Source organism: Myxocyprinus asiaticus, chromosome 36 (assembly GCF_019703515.2).
Source record: "Myxocyprinus asiaticus isolate MX2 ecotype Aquarium Trade chromosome 36, UBuf_Myxa_2, whole genome shotgun sequence".
In the NCBI taxonomy this organism is placed as follows: domain Eukaryota; kingdom Metazoa; phylum Chordata; class Actinopteri; order Cypriniformes; family Catostomidae; genus Myxocyprinus; species Myxocyprinus asiaticus.
In genome coordinates this window covers 902,620-925,000 of record NC_059379.1, presented here as the reverse complement: position 1 = coordinate 925,000, position 22,381 = coordinate 902,620, and the positions used below count along the sequence as shown (strand labels likewise).

Below are 22,381 nucleotides of genomic sequence, written 5' to 3'. Positions count from 1 at the left end.
TCGTTTTCACAATGTTTTTGTATGTTTACATGGAGACGATAACGGCATTGTTTTCAAAAACTTGCACTTTGAAACCCGTTTTCAAAAGCATAAATTTTTCCGTTTTTAGTTGAAAACGTTGTGTAAACGGCCCCTAAGAATGCAAGCCAACCTTAGAAAAATCTACGTTTTTCATTATAGAAAAAAGTAACATGCACATGAAAAGTGCAACACACAAAGTTGTCAACAGCGTAAAAGAAATAAATTAAAATCGAATTTAAGTTTATCTAGAAAGTATTTTTAGTATATCAATCAATTTGTATGTATAACCATAAACACCTGCAGATAGAGTCCAGATATCAGAAACAATTCAGTGTATTTGAAAACGTAAGAAACAAAAAGCTCAGTTTAAAATAATGACATCAGTCAGTGCTGTGAGCACGCGGCGCCCTCTAACGGTACACGCTGTGCAGAGCAGCAAAATGAAATTATATCGCTGTTTGTCAAAATGATTGCTTCACTTCCTAAATGCTGACTATAAATGCAGTACACTTGAAACACATCAGAACAAAGCAATAATTAGCGATCTATCTGAATCATCATGGTAAAAGGAGATGTGGATGATTCTCCCATTTATAGTCTATCCATTATATGATTTGATATGAAGCGCCCATAATTGTCACATATGTTCTAACACACACGTTATTGTCTCAGAAAATGTAGCTTAGTGCTTCATGACTTACACAACTTACACAGAACACAGTTATTGTTTAAGTCTACCTACAATCACACTGTACAATCTTACTGGAAATATTACCGGCTTTTATATCGGCCTCCGTGTTGTTAGCATGTTACATTGGAGCATGCAGCCGCACATATTTCCACACATGTTCAGCTTATCAGATTGAGGGCGGCATTAATGAGTGTCTTTGTCTTGTTTTCCAGTAGAAAATATCTAAACATCCTAAAAGCATGATACATTAAGCAAAACTGTTTAAGATATTTAAGGTTTGTTTTGAGCAAATATCTTAAAAAAAAAAAAAAAAAATGCTCAGTTTTTTTCAAGATGTTTTGCATAAACAGTTGAGAAAAATGTTAAAAATCTGCCAGTGAGACGAGATAAAATACATTTATATTCAAGCTGCATTCATATATTTGGGAAAAAGACTAATAATTTTGATTTGTAGCTTAAATGTATTTATTTTCTGACAGCTATTTTTTTTCCACTGTGTAAAGAATGACCGTGTTGAAATGACTTTAAAAGCAGTATTGCACGAGATGTTAGATTTGTTTATATTGCACGAGATGTTAGGTTTGTTTGTTTATATTGCACGGGATGTTAGATTTGTTTATATTGCACGAGATGTTAGATTTGTTTGTTTATATTGCACGGGATGTTAGATTTGTTTGTTTATATTGCACGGGATGTTAGATTTGTTTGTTTATATTGCACGGGATGTTAGATTTGTTTGTTTATATTGCACGGGATGTTAGATTTGTTTATATTGCACGAGATGTTAGGTTTGTTTGTTTATATTGCACGGGATGTTAGATTTGTTTGTTTATATTGCACGGGATGTTAGATTTGTTTGTTTATATTGCACGGGATGTTAGATTTGTTTGTTTATATTGCACGGGATGTTAGATTTGTTTGTATTGCACGGGATGTTAGATTTGTTTGTATTGCACGGGATGTTAGATTTGTTTGTATTGCACGGGATGTTAGATTTGTTTGTATTGCACGGGATGTTAGATTTGTTTCTTTATATTGCACGAGATGTTAGGTTTGTTTGTTGCACGGGACGTTAGGTTTGTTTGTTGCACGGGACGTTAGGTTTGTTTGTTGCACGGGACGTTAGGTTTGTTTGTTGCACGGGACGTTAGGTTTGTTTGTTGCACGGGACGTTAGGTTTGTTTATATGTTGCACGGGACGTTAGGTTTGTTTATATGTTGCACGGGATGTTAGGTTTGTTTATATGTTGCACGGGATGTTAGGTTTGTTTGTTTATATGTTGCACGGGACGTTAGATTTGTTTGTTTATATGTTGCACGAGACGTTAGGTTTGTTTGTTTATGTTGCACGAGACGTTAGATTTGTTTGTTTATGTTGCACGGGATGTAAGATTTGTTTGTTTATGTTGCACGGGATGTAAGATTTGTTTGTTTATGTTGCACGGGATGTAAGATTTGTTTGTTTATGTTGCACGGGATGTAAGATTTGTTTATGTTGCACGGGATGTAAGATTTGTTTGTTTATGTTGCACGGGACGTTAGATTTGTTTATGTTGCACGGGACGTTAGATTTGTTTGTTGCACGGGACGTTAGATTTGTTTATGTTGCACGGGACGTTAGGTTTGTTTATGTTGCACGGGACGTTAGGTTTGTTTATATGTTGCACGGGACGTTAGGTTTGTTTATATGTTGCACGGGACGTTAGGTTTGTTTATATGTTGCACGGGACGTTAGGTTTGTTTATATGTTGCACGGGACGTTAGGTTTGTTTATATGTTGCACGGGACGTTAGGTTTGTTTATATGTTGCACGGGACGTTAGGTTTGTTTATATGTTGCACGGGACGTTAGGTTTGTTTATATGTTGCACGGGACGTTAGGTTTGTTTGTTTGTTGCACGGGACGTTAGGTTTGTTTGTTTGTTGCACGGGACGTTAGGTTTGTTTGTTTGTTGCACGGGACGTTAGGTTTGTTTGTTTGTTGCACGGGACGTTAGGTTTGTTTGTTTGTTGCACGGGACGTTAGGTTTGTTTGTTTGTTGCACGGGACGTTAGGTTTGTTTGTTTGTTGCACGGGACGTTAGGTTTGTTTGTTTGTTGCACGGGACGTTAGGTTTGTTTGTTTGTTGCACGGGACGTTAGGTTTGTTTGTTTGTTGCACGGGACGTTAGGTTTGTTTGTTTATGTTGCACGGGACGTTAGGTTTGTTTGTTTGTTGCACGGGACGTTAGGTTTGTTTGTTTATGTTGCACGGGACGTTAGGTTTGTTTTATTCATATAAGTCTATTGTCTTATTCTATTGGAATATTTTTCCACTTTAAACATAAATCTCACTACTACTGCAAGAAATAATATTCTTAAGTGTCTTTGTTTTCCAGTAAATATCTAAACATCCTTATGATGAATTTACAGTTCCTAATAAAGAAAACGGTGTATGATATTAAAAGATGTTTTCAGATGTCTTGAATATAAGTGTATTGTCTTGTTTTAAGCATTTGTTTCTTTGTTTTGTGTTTATCAAAAAAAACTAAAAAAAAAAAAAAAAAAGAAATGTGCCGCTAGCACAAAACAAAGATGCATTCTCTGAAAACAAGCTATAAACAATATATCTTGTGCAAAATCTCAGGTGAAATTATCTGGGTGTTTAGATATTTTTACTAGAAAATATCTATAAGTGATGAGTGAATTTTGTCTTATTTTAAGCATTTTACTGTGTGAAAAAAATAATAATAATCTGCCTGTGGACAAAACAAAGATGCTTTCTTAGAAAACAAGCCTAAATATATCTGCAATGTGTTCAGTTCTTCTGATTATTTTTTTTCTTTTTCTGGTTTTAGATGTTTACTAGAAAACAAGACAAAGATGCTCATTAAGAATGACTTTTTTTTTTCTGCAGTGTAAATGTATTATTTTCTAACAGCTGTTTTTTTTTCCCTCCATTCTGCTTGTAGCTGGTGCGTGTGCGATCGTGTCTGCACAGTGTGTGTTTGATGATGCAGCCCGTGCAGATGCTGGAGGTACCAGGCTTCAGGCAGAGGCTGTTGGGCGCGTTGAGTCTGGGCAGACGAAAGCAGTACTGCCTCCCCCACCCGCAGCACACGCAGAGGGAGGGGCTACATGCAGACGGCACTGCACAGCTCCCTCGAGGCCGCTCCCCCTCCCACCCCGGCACGCTCTGCAGACTCCATGATGAGCTGGAGAGCGACAGCGAGCTCCTGTATCTCTCTTTCGTCACCACCTCCTCTGTTCCATTGCTCACATCATCATCTGACAGCGAGAGCACATCGTTGGGGGCGACCAGGCGCTTGCGCAGACGTAAAAGCAGGCTCGGGAGCGGCCATGGCTTGAGAGAGCTCCTCATAATGGGAAATCAAGACGGAAAGCTCAAGCGCTCCACTGGGGGGGATGCAGGAGGAGGTGCAGCTGAGGAGTGCGGAGCTCTCCGGGAGAATGATGGCACAAAGAAAGGATTTCACGGGAAGAAATCCCACGGTAAACAAGGTAAGGGTGGGGAGGGTGGGAAGAAGAAAAACAAATCGGACTCCAAATCTGTCTTTCCTCACATACGGAAACGTAAGAGCCTCGGGAAGGTGAAAGGATTTCTGGGCAGCTCTAAAGAGGATGCATTAGACTCCCAGCACGATGAACTTGACAGTGTTCCGTCTCTGTGCAATAAAACGCCGGATCTGTCCGGAGATGAGCTCGGCCAGTCGGACGCAGAATATGAGAGGCCTCGACTGGTGGCCAACAGCAGGCAGACCGTGCTGGATGTGACTGGCGGCCCGGAGGAAGAGAAGAAAGTGACGAGCTCCGGATCGGACATGGATATGTACAGCTTCCACTCGGCTGCAGAACAAGAGGATCTGTTGGCTGATATTCAGCAAGCCATCCGTCTAAAGCAGAGCGTGATTCTCGGTGGCGCCGAGCTGTCCTGGGAGAAGGACTGTAAACAAACCGGTTTTAGTGATGCTAAAAGCACCCCCACCCCGGACTCTGAGACCTTCACTGTGCTGGAAGCACTTAGCAAACGACAAAACGGAAATGTTAGAAGCATGCGTCTCTCCCCGCAGCCCACAGAAGAGGATAGGGCTGTCAATAGAGAGTCTCGCAGCTCAGATGTGGCCCTTTGTGCCTCCATCACTGTGGCAACCATCACAAAAGAGCCAGAGGCGGCGAGAGAGCCCCCCTTTCCCACAAGCCCCGTTGCCAAGACGACCAGCACCACCAGCTTCCCAGACCTCACAGCTTCATTTGAAAGCGCTGTGGAAGCCGTCCAAGAGGAAGAAAATGAAAATCCCATGGACGAGTCGCCTAGAGATGGACCGAGCACGTACACGTTATCCGCAGGCTCTCTGGAGTGTCTCAGCGCTGTTGAAATTACCTCCGAACAACCCGAGAACGAGGACTATGTGCTCACCGTCCAACGGCGGAAGAGTTGCGTGACTTTCTCGCAGCAAGAAAGTCCTCTTGCAACACGGTTGTTAAAGTCGGCGCTGACGTCATCAACCACAAACGGCGGCAACTCCGTGAAGCCGTACCCCCCTATCAGCACGTCCTACATCAAAACCACCACACGCCAACTCAGCTCACCCTTGTGCTCGCCCATGCCCTCGCCATCCCGTAGCCCACTGTTCACACGGCGAGGCCACGACTCCCCGGCGACAGTCGCAAGGGCTGAGAGAAGACGAGTAAAGCGGCAGCGATCATACAGCATCACGGGTCCCATCAGTCGATCGGCGGACTGGACGGAGGAACTGCGCTCCCTGTCACCCAAAACAGCTGGCTCTGCTGATTACCTGGAGTACGGTGGCTCAGAGGGCACACTCAGGACGGTCAGTCCAACACAGAAGGCGTCTGTGGGTCAGGCCTCGACCTGCTGCTTCCAGGAAGTTTTCACAGGTGAGTACTGAAATCATGAGCTTGTAACATGCTAAAACAGCTCAACAGTTTGATTAATACCGTGTTTACATGCAGCCAGTTAATCTGATTGATAACTCAGTGGGAACACAAACTCAATTAGAACACTGCAAAAAAAAAAAAATCTTAACTAGTATTTTTGTCTAGTTTTTCAGTAAAAATGTTGAAATGTTTTTAAAACCCATTAACTAATTTAGTTAACCTGAACAAATAATTAACAGTACTTCTGCAGCACTTATTAATGTTGGTCAATGCTAATTTCAACATACTAATGCATTTAAATTGTAAAGTTGTTTATATTAATATTAGGTATTGCTAAATCGATTATAATCTAATTATATAATGTTCAAGTTGATTGGATTCCAAAAAAGAATCTCCAAAGTTTCCATTCTAAATAAAAAATAAAGGGCCAGTGAGTTTGAAAATTATTTCTATTATATAATAAAATGTTTATCTACAATATAATACACAAGTACTATTAATAATACTAACATTTGTATTATAGAAAATATTTATTTCTATTAAAGTGGGCGCAAGGGTGAACACCCTTAAAGAGTCACTCTCTTTTTATTGCTAGTAAAGCATTAGTAAAACGTGACTTGGTCTGGAGACAAAAGGCACCTCTTTTGATTTATTTGGTAGTTTTTGGACAACTTTTGGAATATGAGAGCTGCTGTTTCATGGTGATTTTATGCTTTTGTTCTTTTAGCCTTGATTTATAAGTAGCAGCAAAGTGAGATTCTAAATGTTATCATATAGCAATATTTGACATAATCGTGCAGCTGTAAATGTCAGTAATAAACCATATGTTCAGCCTGAGTCGGTCCTGTATAGAGGCGTTATGGGATGTCAGTGAGCTGTTGTCATGTGTCTAAGCACTGAGGGGAATTCTAGTGAAAATAAACATGTGAAAAACAACACAGAGCGCAGTTGAACCGCACTGGATCTGCAAGACTGTTAAAACAGTGTTGTCTGTAGTTTCTGAGTTCAGTGAGAGATTTTTGGACTGAAACAGACAGCAAGAGTCTAAATAGAATAAACTGGTGAGCGAGTGAAAGAAAGGCCTGTTTTCTTGTTTGTCTGTTCATTTGTGTTTGGACTGCAGAGTGAATATATTCTGTCAGAGACAGTCTGTGTTGTTGGCAGAGCTCTTGATGTCAGAGACTGATGAACAGTTTTGGATTCTGGAGCTCTCCTCCTTGCTGTTACATCCACCTGAACTTTAAAGAATTCTGTCCTAAAGAAGTCTTTTGTGTGACTACAGATTATTATTATTATTATTATTATTTTTGTTTTTGATTTTCTTCCCAATTTGGAATGCCCAATTCCCAATGCGCTCCAAGTCCTCGTGGTGGCGTAGTGACTCGCCTCAATCTGGGTGGCAGAGGACGAATCTCAGTTGCCTTCGCTTCTGAGACCGTCAATCCGCACATATTGTTGAGCACGTTACCGCGGAGCCGTAGTGCGTGTGGAGGCTTCACTGAGAGCGAGAACCACATTATAGCAACCACAAGGAGGTTACCCCATGTGACTCTACCCTCCCTAGCAACCGGGCCAATTTGGTTGCTTAGGAGACCTGGCTGGAGTCACTCAGCACGCCCTGGATTCAAACTCGCGACTCCAGGTGTGATAGTCAGCGTCAATACTCGCTGAGATACCCAGACCCCCCTAGATGATTATTAACATCGTTTGTGCTGATGCGAGATGCTCAAAAAAACAATTACATGATGAGTTCAATGACATGTTTTTTGTCCAGATTTAATTAGTTATTATGCATTTCACACAAAATATTTATTTCAACATTTATTGAATGGCGAACAGGTTTTCGATTTCTAAATTCTGAAACTTAAAGTAAAAAATGTCTTGTGGTGTAACTAGGGCTGGCCGTTGTGGCTACAAAAATTATACCGATACTTTTTAGCCTATTGACGATATTTTTGTTTTATACATCTTGATAATTATGTATTTGCTCTGAAATGGCTCAAGTAAAAAATTTTTTTTTTTAATGATGAACCATCATTTCATCCAAAAAGCCATTAGATTTGTTTTATCTAAAAGTAATATATATATATGTTCTGTTTGTGAAATAAACCTGGAGCTTTTATTTTGACACTGAAATTGCGGTTTGTGGTTTACATTGTTCTGCATCTTGTAAAATGCTTTCATCTTTTCAGTTATAGTGTGCCGCCTTTGTAGATTTGAATTATAACTTGTAGTAATTGCGCAAATGCTTGAACATGCAGTACTTATATTTAAAAATTAATGTGAACTGTTCTAAAAACACAAGCTCATGATCCCCGTGTGTGCACAGATGTCACGCATTTGTTCAGAAGCGCACAAAGACCAAGATTATCTTTCTTTAATCACAGCCTTTTGCCGTTTTAATCATTTCATATGACCATATAAAGTGCTGTGAAAAAGTATTTGCCCCATCCTGATTTCTTCTTTTTTTGTTTTTCATTCTAAATTGTTTTAGATCTTCAGACGAGATATAACATAAAACAAAGGCAACACAAAATACAGTTTTCAAATATATGTATTTTTTTAATTGAAGCAAAAAAGTTATCCAACACCTATATCACCCATGTGGAAAACTAACTGCCCCCTTAAACTTAATAGCTGGTTGTGCCACAACCTTCAAACGCTTCCGATAACTGGAGATCAGACTTTCACAACACTGTGGGGGAATTTTGGCCCACTCTTCTTTGCAGAACTGCCACATTGGAGGGTTTTCGAGCATGAACTGCCCGTTGAAGGTCCTGCCACAGCATCTCAATCGGGTTCAAGTCAGGACTTTGACTAAGCCACTCAAACTTTAATTTAGCTTCTTTTGAGTCATTCAGAGGTGGACTTACTCCTATGCTTTGGATCATTGTCTTGCTGCATAATCCAGATGTGCTTGAGCTTCAACTCACGGACTGATGACCGGACGTTCTCCTTTAGGCTTTTCTGGTAGAGAGCCGAATTCATGTTTCCCCTCAATTATTGCAAGTCGCCCTGAAGCAGCAAAGCATCCCCACACCATCACACTACCACCACCATGCCTGACCGTAGGTATGATGTTCTTTTTGTGGAATTCTGTGTGTTCTGAATTCTGATTTACGCCAGATGTAACGGGACCCCTGTCTTCCAAACAGTTCCACTTTCGACTCATCAGTCCACAGAACATTCTCCCAAAAGCTTTAAGAATGATCAAGGTGTGTCAGACGAGCCTTAATGTTCTTCGGGGTTAGCAGTGGAACGCCATTCTTCCATGGATGGCATTTTTGCCCAGTGTCTTTCTGATAGTGGAGTCATGAACATTGACCTTTATTGATGCGAGAGAGGCCTGCAGTTCCTTGGATGTTGTTCTTGGCTTTTTGTGACTTCCTGGATGAGTCGTCGCTGTGCTCTTGGAGGAATTTTGAAAGGTCGGCCACTTCTGGGAAGGTTCACTACTGTGTCAAGTTTTCTCCATTTGGAGATAATGGCTCTCACTGTGGATCTTTGGAGTCCCAGAGCCTTTGAAATGGCTTTGTAATCCTTCCCAGACTGATGTATTTCAATCACCTTTTTCCTCATTTCTGGGATTTCTTTCGACCTTGGCATAGTGTGCTACACAGTGAGACCTTTTAGTCAACTTCATGCTGCTGAAAAAGTTCTATTTAGGGGTTGATTTGATTGAACAGGGATGACAGTAATCAGGTCTGGGTGTGTTTAGTCCAGATGAACCCCATTATGAATGCAATGCACCATGATTTTGTAACTAAGGGTGCAAATACTTTTTCACACAGGCCCAGTTGGTATTGGATAACTCTTTTGCTTCAATAAATAACATTATCATTTAAAAAGTGTATTTTGTGTTTACTCAGATTGCCAGATTGTTTGAATTTGAACAATTTAGTATGAGATCCACAAAAACAGAAGAAATTAGGATGGGGGACAGCACTCTATCCATTTGAATTATTTTGATTAATTGTGCAGCCCAGAAATGTTTGTGAAATTATGAAAATGCCAATTAAAGGCTAATTAAAATCATTGCGATATTCAAGTTATTGCTTAATTTGATATCGTCAGCAAAGATTTCTCGTTTATATCACCTCAGACAACCTTATTTGTCAATGACCCACTAACTAAAGGCTTCCTGTTCTTGTAGCTGGAATGATGATGATGTCAAGAACTATTCTCTCGTCTTCCTCTCTAGGAAGATCTGTATCCATTCTTTCTCCCACTCTTCCTGTCACACACACACACACACACTTCAGCAGATGGCATCGGGCTGATCAGGCCCTAAGGACTCGTGTCCATTAGTGTCATCACTGACTCTCTCAGCCAATCAGATCAGCTGCAGTACCTCGGAGATGATGGCTTAAATCCCTTTAAGAACAATTTAAACTGTATTGACCTGAGATCACTGATGCACTGACGGATCGATGCCAAACAGCAGCAGGATAGATGCTAGAGGTGATCACATGACTCTGTCATTTATGCCAGCTTATTAGCAAAGGAACCGGATATCAAAAATCATTCAGTCCCAGTATTATTTTTATTGATGCAGTTCTTATTGAGAACTGGTTCTAGATTCCAACCCTGCTGATATTAGATGCCATCTTACTGCTTCTAGTGTGTCCTCTTAAACGCGCACGTACGCGCACACATAGTGTTCTCTGTCTACTATTAGTTGACGTAGTCAAACACATTGTGTCAGATCTCTGTAAACGCTTGTCAGTCCGGTAACTCCTCCCTCTTTATAAGACAGCTGAGTGAAAGTAAATTGGCATGTAATTTTGTTTCTCCGCTGTGTTTTATCTGAAGTCATCTGGTGTGTTCATATGTGCCTGAGCACAGAGATAAACAGATGCACAAACAAGAGAATCTCAAAGTGCAGAGCAGAACTACAGCTCCCATGATGCACCTCTCTCATATCTATTGTCTCATTGATTCTCTGGGATTTTTTTGGCACACTTCATTTTATTTTTATTTTTCTCCCCAATTTGGAATGCCCAATTCCCACTACTTAGTAGGTCCTCATGGTGGCGTAGTGACTCGCCTCAATCCGGGTGGCGGAGGACGTATCTCAGTTGCCGCCGCGTCTGAGGCCATCAATCCACGCATCTTATCATGTGGCTTGTTGAGCACGTTACCACGGAGACGTAGCATGTGGAGGCTTCACGCTATTCTCCGCGGCATCCACACACAACTCACCACATCGCTTATGTCTTCCTCTTTTGTAAATCGCGTCTGCCAAATGAATAAATGTAAATGTGTCACATGACACTGTCTCATGTGACTTCATGTAATGATGTCATATTTAAATTTGTTTGATTCCTGGTCCACACAGAGCTGTGTTGTAGACATATGGAGAAAAATAGACTTTCTGGTTTAGAGGAAGTGGAGATGCATGCGTGTGTGTGTGTGTGTGTGTAGAGAGAGAGAGAGAGAATTGTTGCATTGCAGCAGTGTGACTCATTCACAGCAGAGGAAATTAAATTGTGTGTGTGTTTGTATGCGTGAGCGCTGCACTCCAAAAAACAACTCGATGGCTGAACTTGATTCAATCATAGACAATAGTTCCACATGTTTGAAATTAATTTTCTTAAATTAAAATTACCATGTAATTTCAACTTAAATACTTCAAGTAGTTGAATTAAGTAAACCCAACAAAATGTAACGTGTCAGAATAACTCGAATGAAACTCTCTTAGTGCTATGCAAGCTAGTGACAGGAAATGTTAGCAGGAAAGGTATTTACAGGTATGAAGACAGCACAAATGTTGCCAAATTTGACCTTCGTGGACATTTAAATATTTTATCCACGATTCGTCTCCTCACAGTAGCGATTCTGATGAGTGACCGGCGAGTACACGCCCACTGCTACATCAATGTAAACATCTCTCATTCAGAACTTAAAATGTTTGTGGTGTTTTCTGCTTTTATTTAGTTACAATATTACAAAACGTCTGTGATGCCGTAAGAGCTGCTTTTAACTCAAGGATACACAAAGCGATCGAGCCGTATTGGTGTACTTGACTCATACAGTATGTTTACATTGTGGTCTGGCAGTGTGAACAAAGTCTGTCCTTCATAATCTTATGATGTGGTGTTTGACTAACATAAATATATAAACATTATTTGCTATATATTTACATTATAGTGCTTTTTATTTATTTCAGTTTTACAATTATGACTTTATTTAGCGTAGCACATTGAAGATATTTGAAACTTGGTCACAAACATGCCGGCGCGGTACAGTGACATCACATGAAACAGGTCAGTATGTAGAATACTCAAATTTGGGGGGAGGGATTAAGATTTTACAGTCTCACGGTATCTGCTTTTCTCCATTCTTATCTCCTAGTTTTATTTTGATGGAATTAATTACATTTTTTTTTTTTTATCCCCTTTTCTCCCAATTTGGAATGCCCAATTCCCACTGCTTAGTAGGTCCTCGTGGTGGCGCGGTTACGCACCTCAATCCGGGTGGCGGAGGACGAATCTCAGTTGCCTCCACTTCTGAGACCGTCAATCCGTGCATCTTATCACATGACTTGTTGTGCATGACACCGCGGAGACTCACAGCATGTGGAGACTCATGCTACTCTCCACAATCCACATATAACTTACCACACGCCCCATTGAGAGCGAGAACCACTAATCACAACCACGAGGAGGTTACCCCATGTGACTCTACCCTCCCTAGCTACCGGGCCAATTTGGTTGCTTAGGAGACCTGGCTGGAGTCACTCAACACACCCTGGATTCGAACTCGTGACTTCAGGTGTGGTAGTCGATACTCGCTGAGCTACCCAGACCCCCCTATTTCCATATTATTGAACATAACCCTATCATTGGCCTACAATCCACAGCAATCCATTTTGCAATTTAATTAGTCAAGAAGGCTGTCAGAAGATATTTATTTTTTTATTTTTATAAGGGCTTTTCTAAGGATGCATCAATGTACATATGGGTCAGATGAACTCTTTAACGGTGCTTTGGTTGCGTTGCACCATAAAGACAGCTTTTTTTTTTTTCCTGTCACAGTGTCATATTAAATGTGTTTTGAAACCTAGAAAAACACTTCTTGAGATCCCTGCATTCTGAATTGCGCTCCATCAAGCTGTGTTTGTGAAAGCATGAACACATTCTCATCTTGTGATGTTGCAAGTATCAAGCAGCCCGAGTGTGGTGTGTTCTACATATACTTACTGCTCCCTGCTGAAAACAGGTGGTACTTCAAGCTTGAATTGCTCAGATGGTAGAAATATTCCTTACGGTCTGGGGACATGATTAATTGCATTAATTTGTTTAACGCATTATTATATATAATTAATTGCACGAATTAACACATTAAATTGACAGCCCTAGTGGGGCTGACATTTGAAAACGCTGCAAAATAGTTTGGAAATTCATGAAAAAGTCATGGAAATTTACTAGTTAAAATGTGTATGAACCCTGTTAAAAGTTTATTTGCGTTGCTGTGTCCTGTCTGTATTGTGATATACAGTTGAAGTCAGACGTTTACATACACTTAGGTTGAAGTCATTAAAACTAATTTAACCACTCCACAGATTTCACATTAGCAAACTATAGTTTTGGCAAGTCGTTTTGGACATCTTTGTGTATGACACGAGTTATTTTTCCAACAATTGTTTACAGACAGATTGTTTCACTTTTAATTGACTATATCACAATTCCAGTGGGTCAGAAGTTTACATACACTAAGATAACTGTGCCTTTAAGCAGCTTGGAAAATTCCAGAAAATGATGTCAAGCCTTTAGGCAGTTAGCTTCTGATAGGAGGTGTACTAAATTGGAGGTGTACCTGTGGATGTATTTTAAGACCTACCTTCAAACTCAGTGCCTCTTTGCTTGACATTCATGGGTAAATCAAAAGAAATCAGCCAAGACCTCAGAAAAAAATTTGTGGACCTCCACAAGTCTGGTTCATCCTTGGGAGCAATTTCCAAACACCTGAAGGTACCACGTTTATCTGTACAAACAATAGTACACAAGTATAAACACCATGGACCACACAGCCATCATACCGCTCAGGAAGGAGACGCATTCTGTCTCCTAGAGATGAACGTAGTTTGGTGCGAAAAGTGCAAATCAATCCCAGAACAACAGCAAAGGACCTTGTGAAGATGCTGGAGGAAACAGGTAGACGAGTATCTATATCCACAGCAAAATGAGTCCTATATTGACATAACCTGAAAGGCTGCTCAGCAAGGAAGAAGCCACTGCTCCAAAACCTGGGGGACAAAGATCTTACTTTTAATTTCCCCTAGTCTGTTGAAACAAAATTTTAACTGTTTGGCCATAATGACCATCGTTATGTTTGGAGGAAAAAGGGTGAGGCTTGCAAGCCGAAGAACACCATCCCAACCGTGAAGCATGGGGGTGGCAGCATCATGTTGTGGGGGTGCTTTGCTGCAGGAGGGACTGGTGCACTTCACAAAATAGATGGCATCATGAGGAAGGAAAATGATGTGAATATATTGAAGCAACATCTCAAGACATCAGCTAGGAAGTTAAAGCTCAGTCGCAAATGGGTCTTCCAAATGGACGATGACCCCAAGCATACCTCCAAAGTTGTGGTAAGATGGCTTAAGGACAAAGTCAAGGTATTGGAGTGTCCATCACAAAGCTATGACCTCAGTCCGATAGAAGATTTGTGGGCAGAACTGAAAAAGCGTGTGCGAGCAAGGAGGCCTACAAACCTGACTCGGTTACAACAGTTCTGTTTGGAGGAATGGGACAAAATTCCAGCAAGCTTGTGGAAGGATACCCAAAACATTTGACCCAAGTTAAACAATTTAAAGGCAATACAAAATACTAAAAGTGTATGTAAACTTCTGACCTAAATAAATCTTTCTCTATTATTATTCTGAAATTTCACATTCTTTAAAGTAGTGATCCTAACTGACCTAAGACAGGGAATGTTTTCTACGATTAAATATCAGGACTGGTGAAAAACTGAGTTTAAATGTATTTGGCTAAAGTGTATGTAAACTTCTGACTTCAACTGTATTGCATTAATACAGTTTTTTTTTATTTTTTTTATAGAGGTGTTCTGTGATCCACAACTCCCTCTCGTGCTCAGAGTAACAGATGTGCTCCAAGTATGGTTCTGTTTGCTTATTTGTGCTGAGCACGTTTAGGGAAACGTTTAGGTGCACCCGTACACCTACTTATTAATATACATGTATATTACATATACAGTACAGTACTGCTCGTGGAAATCTAGTTTACCTGCTACTGTGTGTCTCTCTGAATATCTTTAAGAAGATTTGATGCCACTAACCTGGCAAACTTTTGTCAAATCCAGTGCCTAGTTCTTCCTAAAGTGCCTATAATATCAACCTGGTACATTTTACACTTTGTTTCCTGGGCGGACTGAAATAAATCTGTGTGCTCTTACTCCTGGAAATATCATAGTCAACCAATGTGATCGAAACTACAGCAGCTCTTGCCACTTTTGTGTGTGATATGCATCAGACAGTCACTGAAAGTTCATTAGCGAATCAATCTGAATCATAATGATTTTTGAAAATGATCACAAAATACATTTTGCACAATGAGCTCTTCATCAACTTCATTGCCCTGTCTCTCTTCAGGTCGGACTCTTTTGGACAGGTTTTTCCAGAAGCAGGATTCAGGAGAGCCAGAGGAAGCGGAGCAGCTATGCTCCAGGATTCTGGCGATGGGTCTTCTGCTTCCATTTAGTGACTGTTTCAGAGAGACGTACGACAGCAGCGGACACATCGCACCAAAATTTGATGTGAGCCCACTTTCACTTCACATTCACTGTTTATATTTTCAGTAATAATGACCTCATACCGAGATACTGTGGGGTGGATTTGGTCTCCTTTATTCTGAATCAAGTTGTCATCACCTTTATTGGCTGAGGTTAGCATCATGTGATCTGCTCTTTGTTTGTGATTCGCTCTTACAGGGTGAACACCAGAAATAGCTCAGTCATCTTTTCATTCCCAAAAAGCAGAAAGCGCGCACACACACACACACACACACAGTGCCATCTGCTGACAGATACTGGCTGGCTTTTTAGCGGCTGTGATACTGCAGCAACATTCACACGCTGAATAAAAACAGTAACATTTCTTAAAGGAATAGTTCAGCAAAAAAATTAAGATTGTCATTTACCCTCTATGTTTGTTCACGCTGCTCTTTACCATACAAAGATGAAAGCCTATAGCGACCAGGGGCCTTCAACGGTGTATGAAACTAACTTTTTTGACTATGCATAAATATATACACTCAGCGGCCACTTTATTAGATACAGCTACTAATTCATATGATTATCTAATCAACCAGTCGTTTGGCAGCAGTGCATACAATCATGCAGATACGGGTCAGGAGCTTCAGTTAATGTTCACATCAACCATTAGAATGGGGAATAATTTGAATTCAGTGTTTGAGCGTGGCATGATTGTTGGGGCCAGATGGGCTGGTTTGAGTATTTCTGTAACTGCTGATATCCTGGGATTTTCACACATCTAGAATTTCTAGAATTTACTCTGCATGAACACTTTTCTCTTTTTCTTGTCAATATTGAGTAATATTAACGATAGGCTTATAACAGCTGCAGCACGTCTGCAATTACACATTGCACAGATCGTACATTTTGATAAGATTTTTGTCCTGTCTACATCACGTAATAAACTAACGGCTTACATTTAATATTGCATCTAGATGGCGCAGATTTTTGTCCCGTCTGTTAACACTCCCGTAATGCATAAACATCTGTTTACATGCATGTCATGTCAAGAAGCGCATTGAAATGTTCATGCACAGCTGCATTCACCATGAGAAACGAACACTCTATAGAGAGCACACACACATAGGCATGTGAACGTTTAAAAGCATCCGGCTGTACACAAACAGCGCAGGGGTATAGAATTGAGTCAGTACCAGGGCTGGATTGGTAATCAGGCATACCGGGCATTTTCCCAGTGGGCCGACACACTTTGGGGCCGATCAGGGGCAGACTGGCCATCGGGAGAACCGGACAGGCTGGTGGGCCGGCCGCGGAATGGGCAGCGATATGCAGAAAAGGACAGCGACCCCAACGTTCAACTTTTGGGCCAGTTTCTATGTAAAATCCCCTGCCGATTTCTCTTCCCAGTCCACCCCTGGTCAGTACTCGGTACTGCCGGTACTTTTAACTGGTGGCTATTAAAATATTAAACTGAGCAGAAATTTCACAGCACCCCTAGCCACTCCTGATGGCACCCCAGGGCACCCAGTTTGGGAACCACTGCTTTAGAGTTTACTCAGAAAGGTGCCAAAAAATAACAATGAGCGGCAGTTCTGTGGACGAAACGCCTTGTTGATGAGAGGGGTCAAGGTAGAATGGCCAGACTGGTTCAAGCTGACAAAGGCTATGGTAACTCAGATAACCACTCTGTACAATTGTAGTGAGCAGAATAGCATCTCAGAATGCATAACATGTGCATACTTTTAGCATTATGGATTTCATGAAACTAAAGTCTTCTTAAAACATTTTTCTCACTTTCACTAGTTGATTTAATTAGTCTACTAACAATGTCCATCAGTGTGTGTTGATGCATCACAGGAGATTTATGTCATTCAAGTCATAAATTCATTTCCAGCACATCTCAAATTCTTTTTAGTTTAATAGAATTCTGTGCTGGAAATGACGCTGATGGAAATGACCTTTTCAAATGAAATGACCGACTCCTTTGTCTTGTTGAGGCTCATTTCATATCTCACATTTTATGTATCTTAAATACAATCCTGATTTCTTCTGTTTTTGTGGATCTCATACTAAATTGTTTAAAAAATTCTAACAAAATCTAACATAAAACAAAGGCAATCTGAGTAAACACAAAATACAGTTTTTAAATGATAATGTTATTTATTGAAGCAAAAGAGTTATCCAATACCAACTGGGCCTGTGTGAAAAAGTATTTGCACCCTTAGTTACAAAATCATGGTGCATTGCATTCATAATGGGGTTCATCTGGACTAAACACACCCAGACCTGATTACTGTCATCCCTGTTCAATCAAATCAACACCTAAATAGAACTTTTTCAGCAGCATGAAGTTGACTAAAAGGTCTCACTGTGTAGCACACTATGCCAAGGTCGAAAGAAATCCCAGAAATGAGGAAAAAAGTGATTGAAATACATCAGTCTGGGAAGAGTTACAAAGCTATTTCAAAGGCTCTGGGACTCCAAAGAACCACAGTGAGAGCCATTATCTCCAAATGGAGAAAAGTTGGCACAGTAGTGAACCTTCCCAGAAGTGGCCGACCTTCCAAAATTCCTCCAAGAGCACAGCGACGACTCATCCAGGAAGTCACAAAAAGCCAAGAACAACATCCAAGGAACTGCAGGCCTCTCTCGTATCAATAAAGGTCAATGTTCATGACTCCACTATCAGAAAGACACTGGGCAAAAATGCCATCCATGGAAGAATGGCGTTCCACTGCTAACCCCGAAGAACATTAAGGCTCGTCTGAATTTTGCCAAAACACACCTTGATGATCCTCAAAGCTTTTGGGAGAATGTTCTGTGGACTGAGTCGAAAGTGGAACTGTTTGGAAGACAGGGGTCCCGTTACATCTGGCGTAAATCAAACACAGAATTCCACAAAAAGAACATCATATCTACGGTCAAGCATGGTGGTGGTAGTGTGATGATGTGGGGATGCTTTATTGCTTCAGGGCGACTTGCAGTAATTGAGGGGAAACATGAATTCGGCTCTCTACCAGAAAATCCTAAAGGAGAATGTCCGGTCATCAGTCCGTGAGATGAAGCTCAAGCACATCTGGATTATGCAGTAAGACAATGATCCAGTGCATAGGAGTAAGTCCACCTCTGAATGGCTCAAAAGAAGCTAAATTAAAGTTTTGGAGTGGCCTAGTCAAAGTCCTGACTTGAACCCGATTGAGATGCTGTGGCAGGACCTTCAACGGGCAGTTCATGCTCGAAAACCCTTCAATGTGTCTGAACTAAAGCAGTTCTGCAAAGAAGAGTGGGCCAAAATTCCCCCACAGCGTTGTGAAAGACTGATCTCCAGTTATCAGAAGTGTTTGGTTGCAGTTGTTGAGAGTCTGGGACAAGACTAAAACTAAAAGACATTTGAAATGTAACAAAAATAAATGATGAATGCCAGGTAAAAAGTTTCCAATTCAGTTTTAATGAGACCTTCATAAAACAAAAAGAAAAGTTTAAATCTGTTTTTAATAAAAAAAATCAACCCCTGGTACTAAAAAGTGCCCGAAATTGAAGAAACATCCATATTTTCATGTATAACGTATATAATTTATATATAAAATACTTTTTAATGATTGCACCAAATAGCTGAAATAACATTTGTTTAACTATATTTTGCTCAATTTACCTAATTCACTCAATTTTGAAGTAATATTGAAAACAGAACATCTATACTTTTGTTAATTGGCTAAGTGGGCACGGTTATCGGCCAGTGCAATAATATCAATGCAGCCATAAATAATTGGCCTGCCCAATATATCAGTCAAAAATGTTTTCAGTCACAGTCTTTTAAAATTGGAGGTGTGTCCATCAGGCACCCAATTCCCAATGCGCTCTAAGTCCTCGTGGTGGCGTAGTGACTCGCCTCAATCCGGGTGGCGGAGGACGAATCTCAGTTGCCTCCACGTCTGAGACCGTCAATCCGCGCATCTTATCACGTGACTTGTTGAGCGCGTTACCACGGAGACGTAGCGCTTGTGGAGGCTTCGCGCTATTCTCCACGTCATCCACGCTCAACTCGCCACACACCCCACCGAGAGCGAGAACCACATTATAGTGACCACGAGGAGGTTACCCCATGTGACTCTACCCTCCCTAGCAACCGGGCCAATTTGGTTGCTTAGGAGACCTGGCTGGAGTCACTCAGCACGCCCTGGATTCGAACTCGTGACTTCAGGGGTGGTAGTCCGTGTCAATGCTCACTGAGATACCCAGGCCCCCACCATGGCACTCTTATTAATTTTTAAGAATGCCATTGTTATCCAGCCTTTTGTTTTTGGACTATTCTGAACCCTTGACCATAGAGCACCTTAAGTGTATACTCAACCCTGGAAGCACTCTCTATTGTTGGACATTGTTTAAAAATGTACCAACTGTTTAAGTCTACAAAAAACTGTATGCATGTATACTACAAAAACACTGATAAAATGACACATTTTCTGTGGATGCACAAGAAGGGAAAAATGTGCAAATAAAACCTCTTTTACTCGCCTAGGTCCTTATTCGCTAAACGAACAGAAAGAATGTGTAAATTGTTTATCCATTCTTATCCACAGGTATTTGTTCCATGTTTACATAATTTGCTCTTCGTTTTGTTGCAATAATGCAAAAAAGTAGTCTTGTTTTTGTCACTAAATGCCTGACACACTTTTTATTTTTGATAAAAAATTGTTTCTTACGAACTCATAATTAGGAACTTTCCAGGAGTCGTTAAAGGCAACATATAAATCATAATCATTATACATGTATGCTTCATTTTCACCCCAGTCGACCCGATTTTTCACCCCAGTCGATTACATCTCGTCCAGGTGTTGTCTGCACGTCCGGTGTCAGTCAGCACTGCTGGAGATCGTTGTTTATTTGTGTGTATTTAGAGATCTGAGCGATGATTTAACAGAGGTTAAATGAGAGGCGACACATTTCTTCACCTCATACGTATTAAATCATCTGATCTGGCTCTGCTGAATAAATGCATCATAACTCATAGTCAGAACTCGTTCCCTGATGAAGTTTTGAGTGCTAACATGCTCTAAGAACTGTTTGAAGTTGCCGCAGGGAAATTTCCTATTCTGAATATGTTGCACATGGATTAATTTGTGATGTTTCCAAAGGAAACATCGAGAGCTGTGGAATGCCTGTTTACGGTTTGATTTGCGTGTGAAGTTTAACGTCAGATCATCACAGTGCTTGTGTTGCAGCGGATGTGCATCATTTTCTGTGACGTTGCAGCTGTGGGTGGAAGGGTTGTCCCCCTGATCCCTCCCCCAAAAAAGAACATCTTGATGTGACCTCTATAGATTTATTTCATGAGTTCATTTCAGGCCACTGTAGAATTCACACACAACAGAAGATTATTATAGCACTCATAATACTGCCAAAAAAAGAATCTTGTTTTCCAGTAAAAATATGTAAATATACTTGAAACAAGATACATTTACATGAGAAACAAAATGACATATAAAGGCTTATTTTCAGATAAATCTAACAAAATGTAGTAACGTTTATGCTAAGAAAAAAAACTATTTGCCAATGGGGTGAGAAAAAAATAACAAAAAAAAATAATAAAAAATAATTATCTGCTTCCTGAGTAATGTTTTTCTTGTTTTGAGGATGTATAGATTTTTTTTAATGGAAAAAATGAGACAAATACTAAAATTCCTTTTTTTTTTTTTTCAGTGAATGTCCCATTTCATTTTATGTAACTGATTGCTCTAGTTCTGGATGTTCCAGTCGTGTTCCAGTCGTGTTAAAATACACAATATAATAACAGCTATGATGTGAAACATCTGTACATATAAATTTGCATGGAGCCACATTAAGAGACCCATATTTCTGGGATTTAACCATATAGGGTTTTGAAAATGTAGGTATATTTAACCCTTGTGCGTCTATTAATAAAAAGTTACTCAGAGGTCATTCGAGGACAAAAATGTCCACGTCAAAAAACTGCCATAATAATATGATATATTAATATTATTTTCCACTTTCAATGAGTTAATTTTTTAACCAACATCAGACCTGATCATAACTACCAAATATTCATTCATTTTCAGGATTTTAACCCTTTAAATGCCAGTTTTATATAATGCCACTGTTTTTACACACACACAATTTTAGCTGCATCATTTATTCAGTTGGCCTGCAGTGCTCTATAATACGGAAAATAGGGGAAAAGCATGTATTTGCTCCATAGTCTAAACATGAGAAAAATGGCGCCATCTGGTGGAAAATATTACAAATGTAAATGTTGAAGCCAGGGCTCTGGAATGAAAGCATAATATCATAGAATTCATGATTTTATGCTTTAATGGCACTGGGATCAAATATTGCAGTTTTAATGTGTTTCAATGGGGACATTTTTGTCCTGAAGGTCCTGAGTGTAACTATTTTGTGTACACAGTGTATTATAGATGTGTTATAGGAACTGAGGTTGAAATATCAAAATTCCCCCAAAAATACACACCTCTGGCAAAATGTATGCCGTTGGTATTAACACAGGCAAAATGAATGAAAAAACTAAAATGAAAAAGACAAAAATGTCCCGAAGGTCGCACAAGGGTTAATACTTCTGGAGTTATAGGCACTCCAACTTTTTGGAAAAATAAATGAGAATTTCCCCCAGTTTCCATACACCATTTACACGATTGCCGTATAATGCAACGAGCTGTTGAAGTCAATTGATTTTAGTAATAGATCTATTTATCTCTGTGTAGAAATAAAATCATGATGCTGACACCTTTATAAGGAAATTGTTTTGACCTATAGTTTTGCTCCAGAATCATAGGCTATAATTCTAATTTTGACACCCTTTTTGAAATTCATGGATTACTTTGAAAATATTCATCCATGGCAATTAATATTTCAACTTTCATCATTTGTTTATCTGTCTTCAAAAATGTGATGACAAATAATAAATCAGTCAGGGACGTTTAAAAAATGTTGTTTTTGTGATTGAATAATCCAGTCTCTACTTTAGCTGTGACTCACGCATAACTTATTGTTTAAATCTGTC

The 22,381-nt window shown here is 40.0% G+C and overlaps 1 protein-coding gene across 1 annotated transcript in view; it reads left to right on the top strand.

Annotated features, from left to right (window-relative positions):
• The first annotated feature begins 3,503 nt into the window (after positions 1–3,503).
• Positions 3,504–22,381, top strand: part of LOC127426641 (formin-2-like) — a 100,490-nt gene continuing 81,612 nt past the window's right edge. The window contains exons 1-2 of the mRNA XM_051673574.1: positions 3,504–5,610; positions 15,224–15,387. Of these exons, the coding sequence (XP_051529534.1) occupies positions 3,702–5,610; positions 15,224–15,387 (2,073 nt within the window). The 5' untranslated portion in view covers positions 3,504–3,701. The remainder of the gene's footprint in view (positions 5,611–15,223; positions 15,388–22,381) is intronic.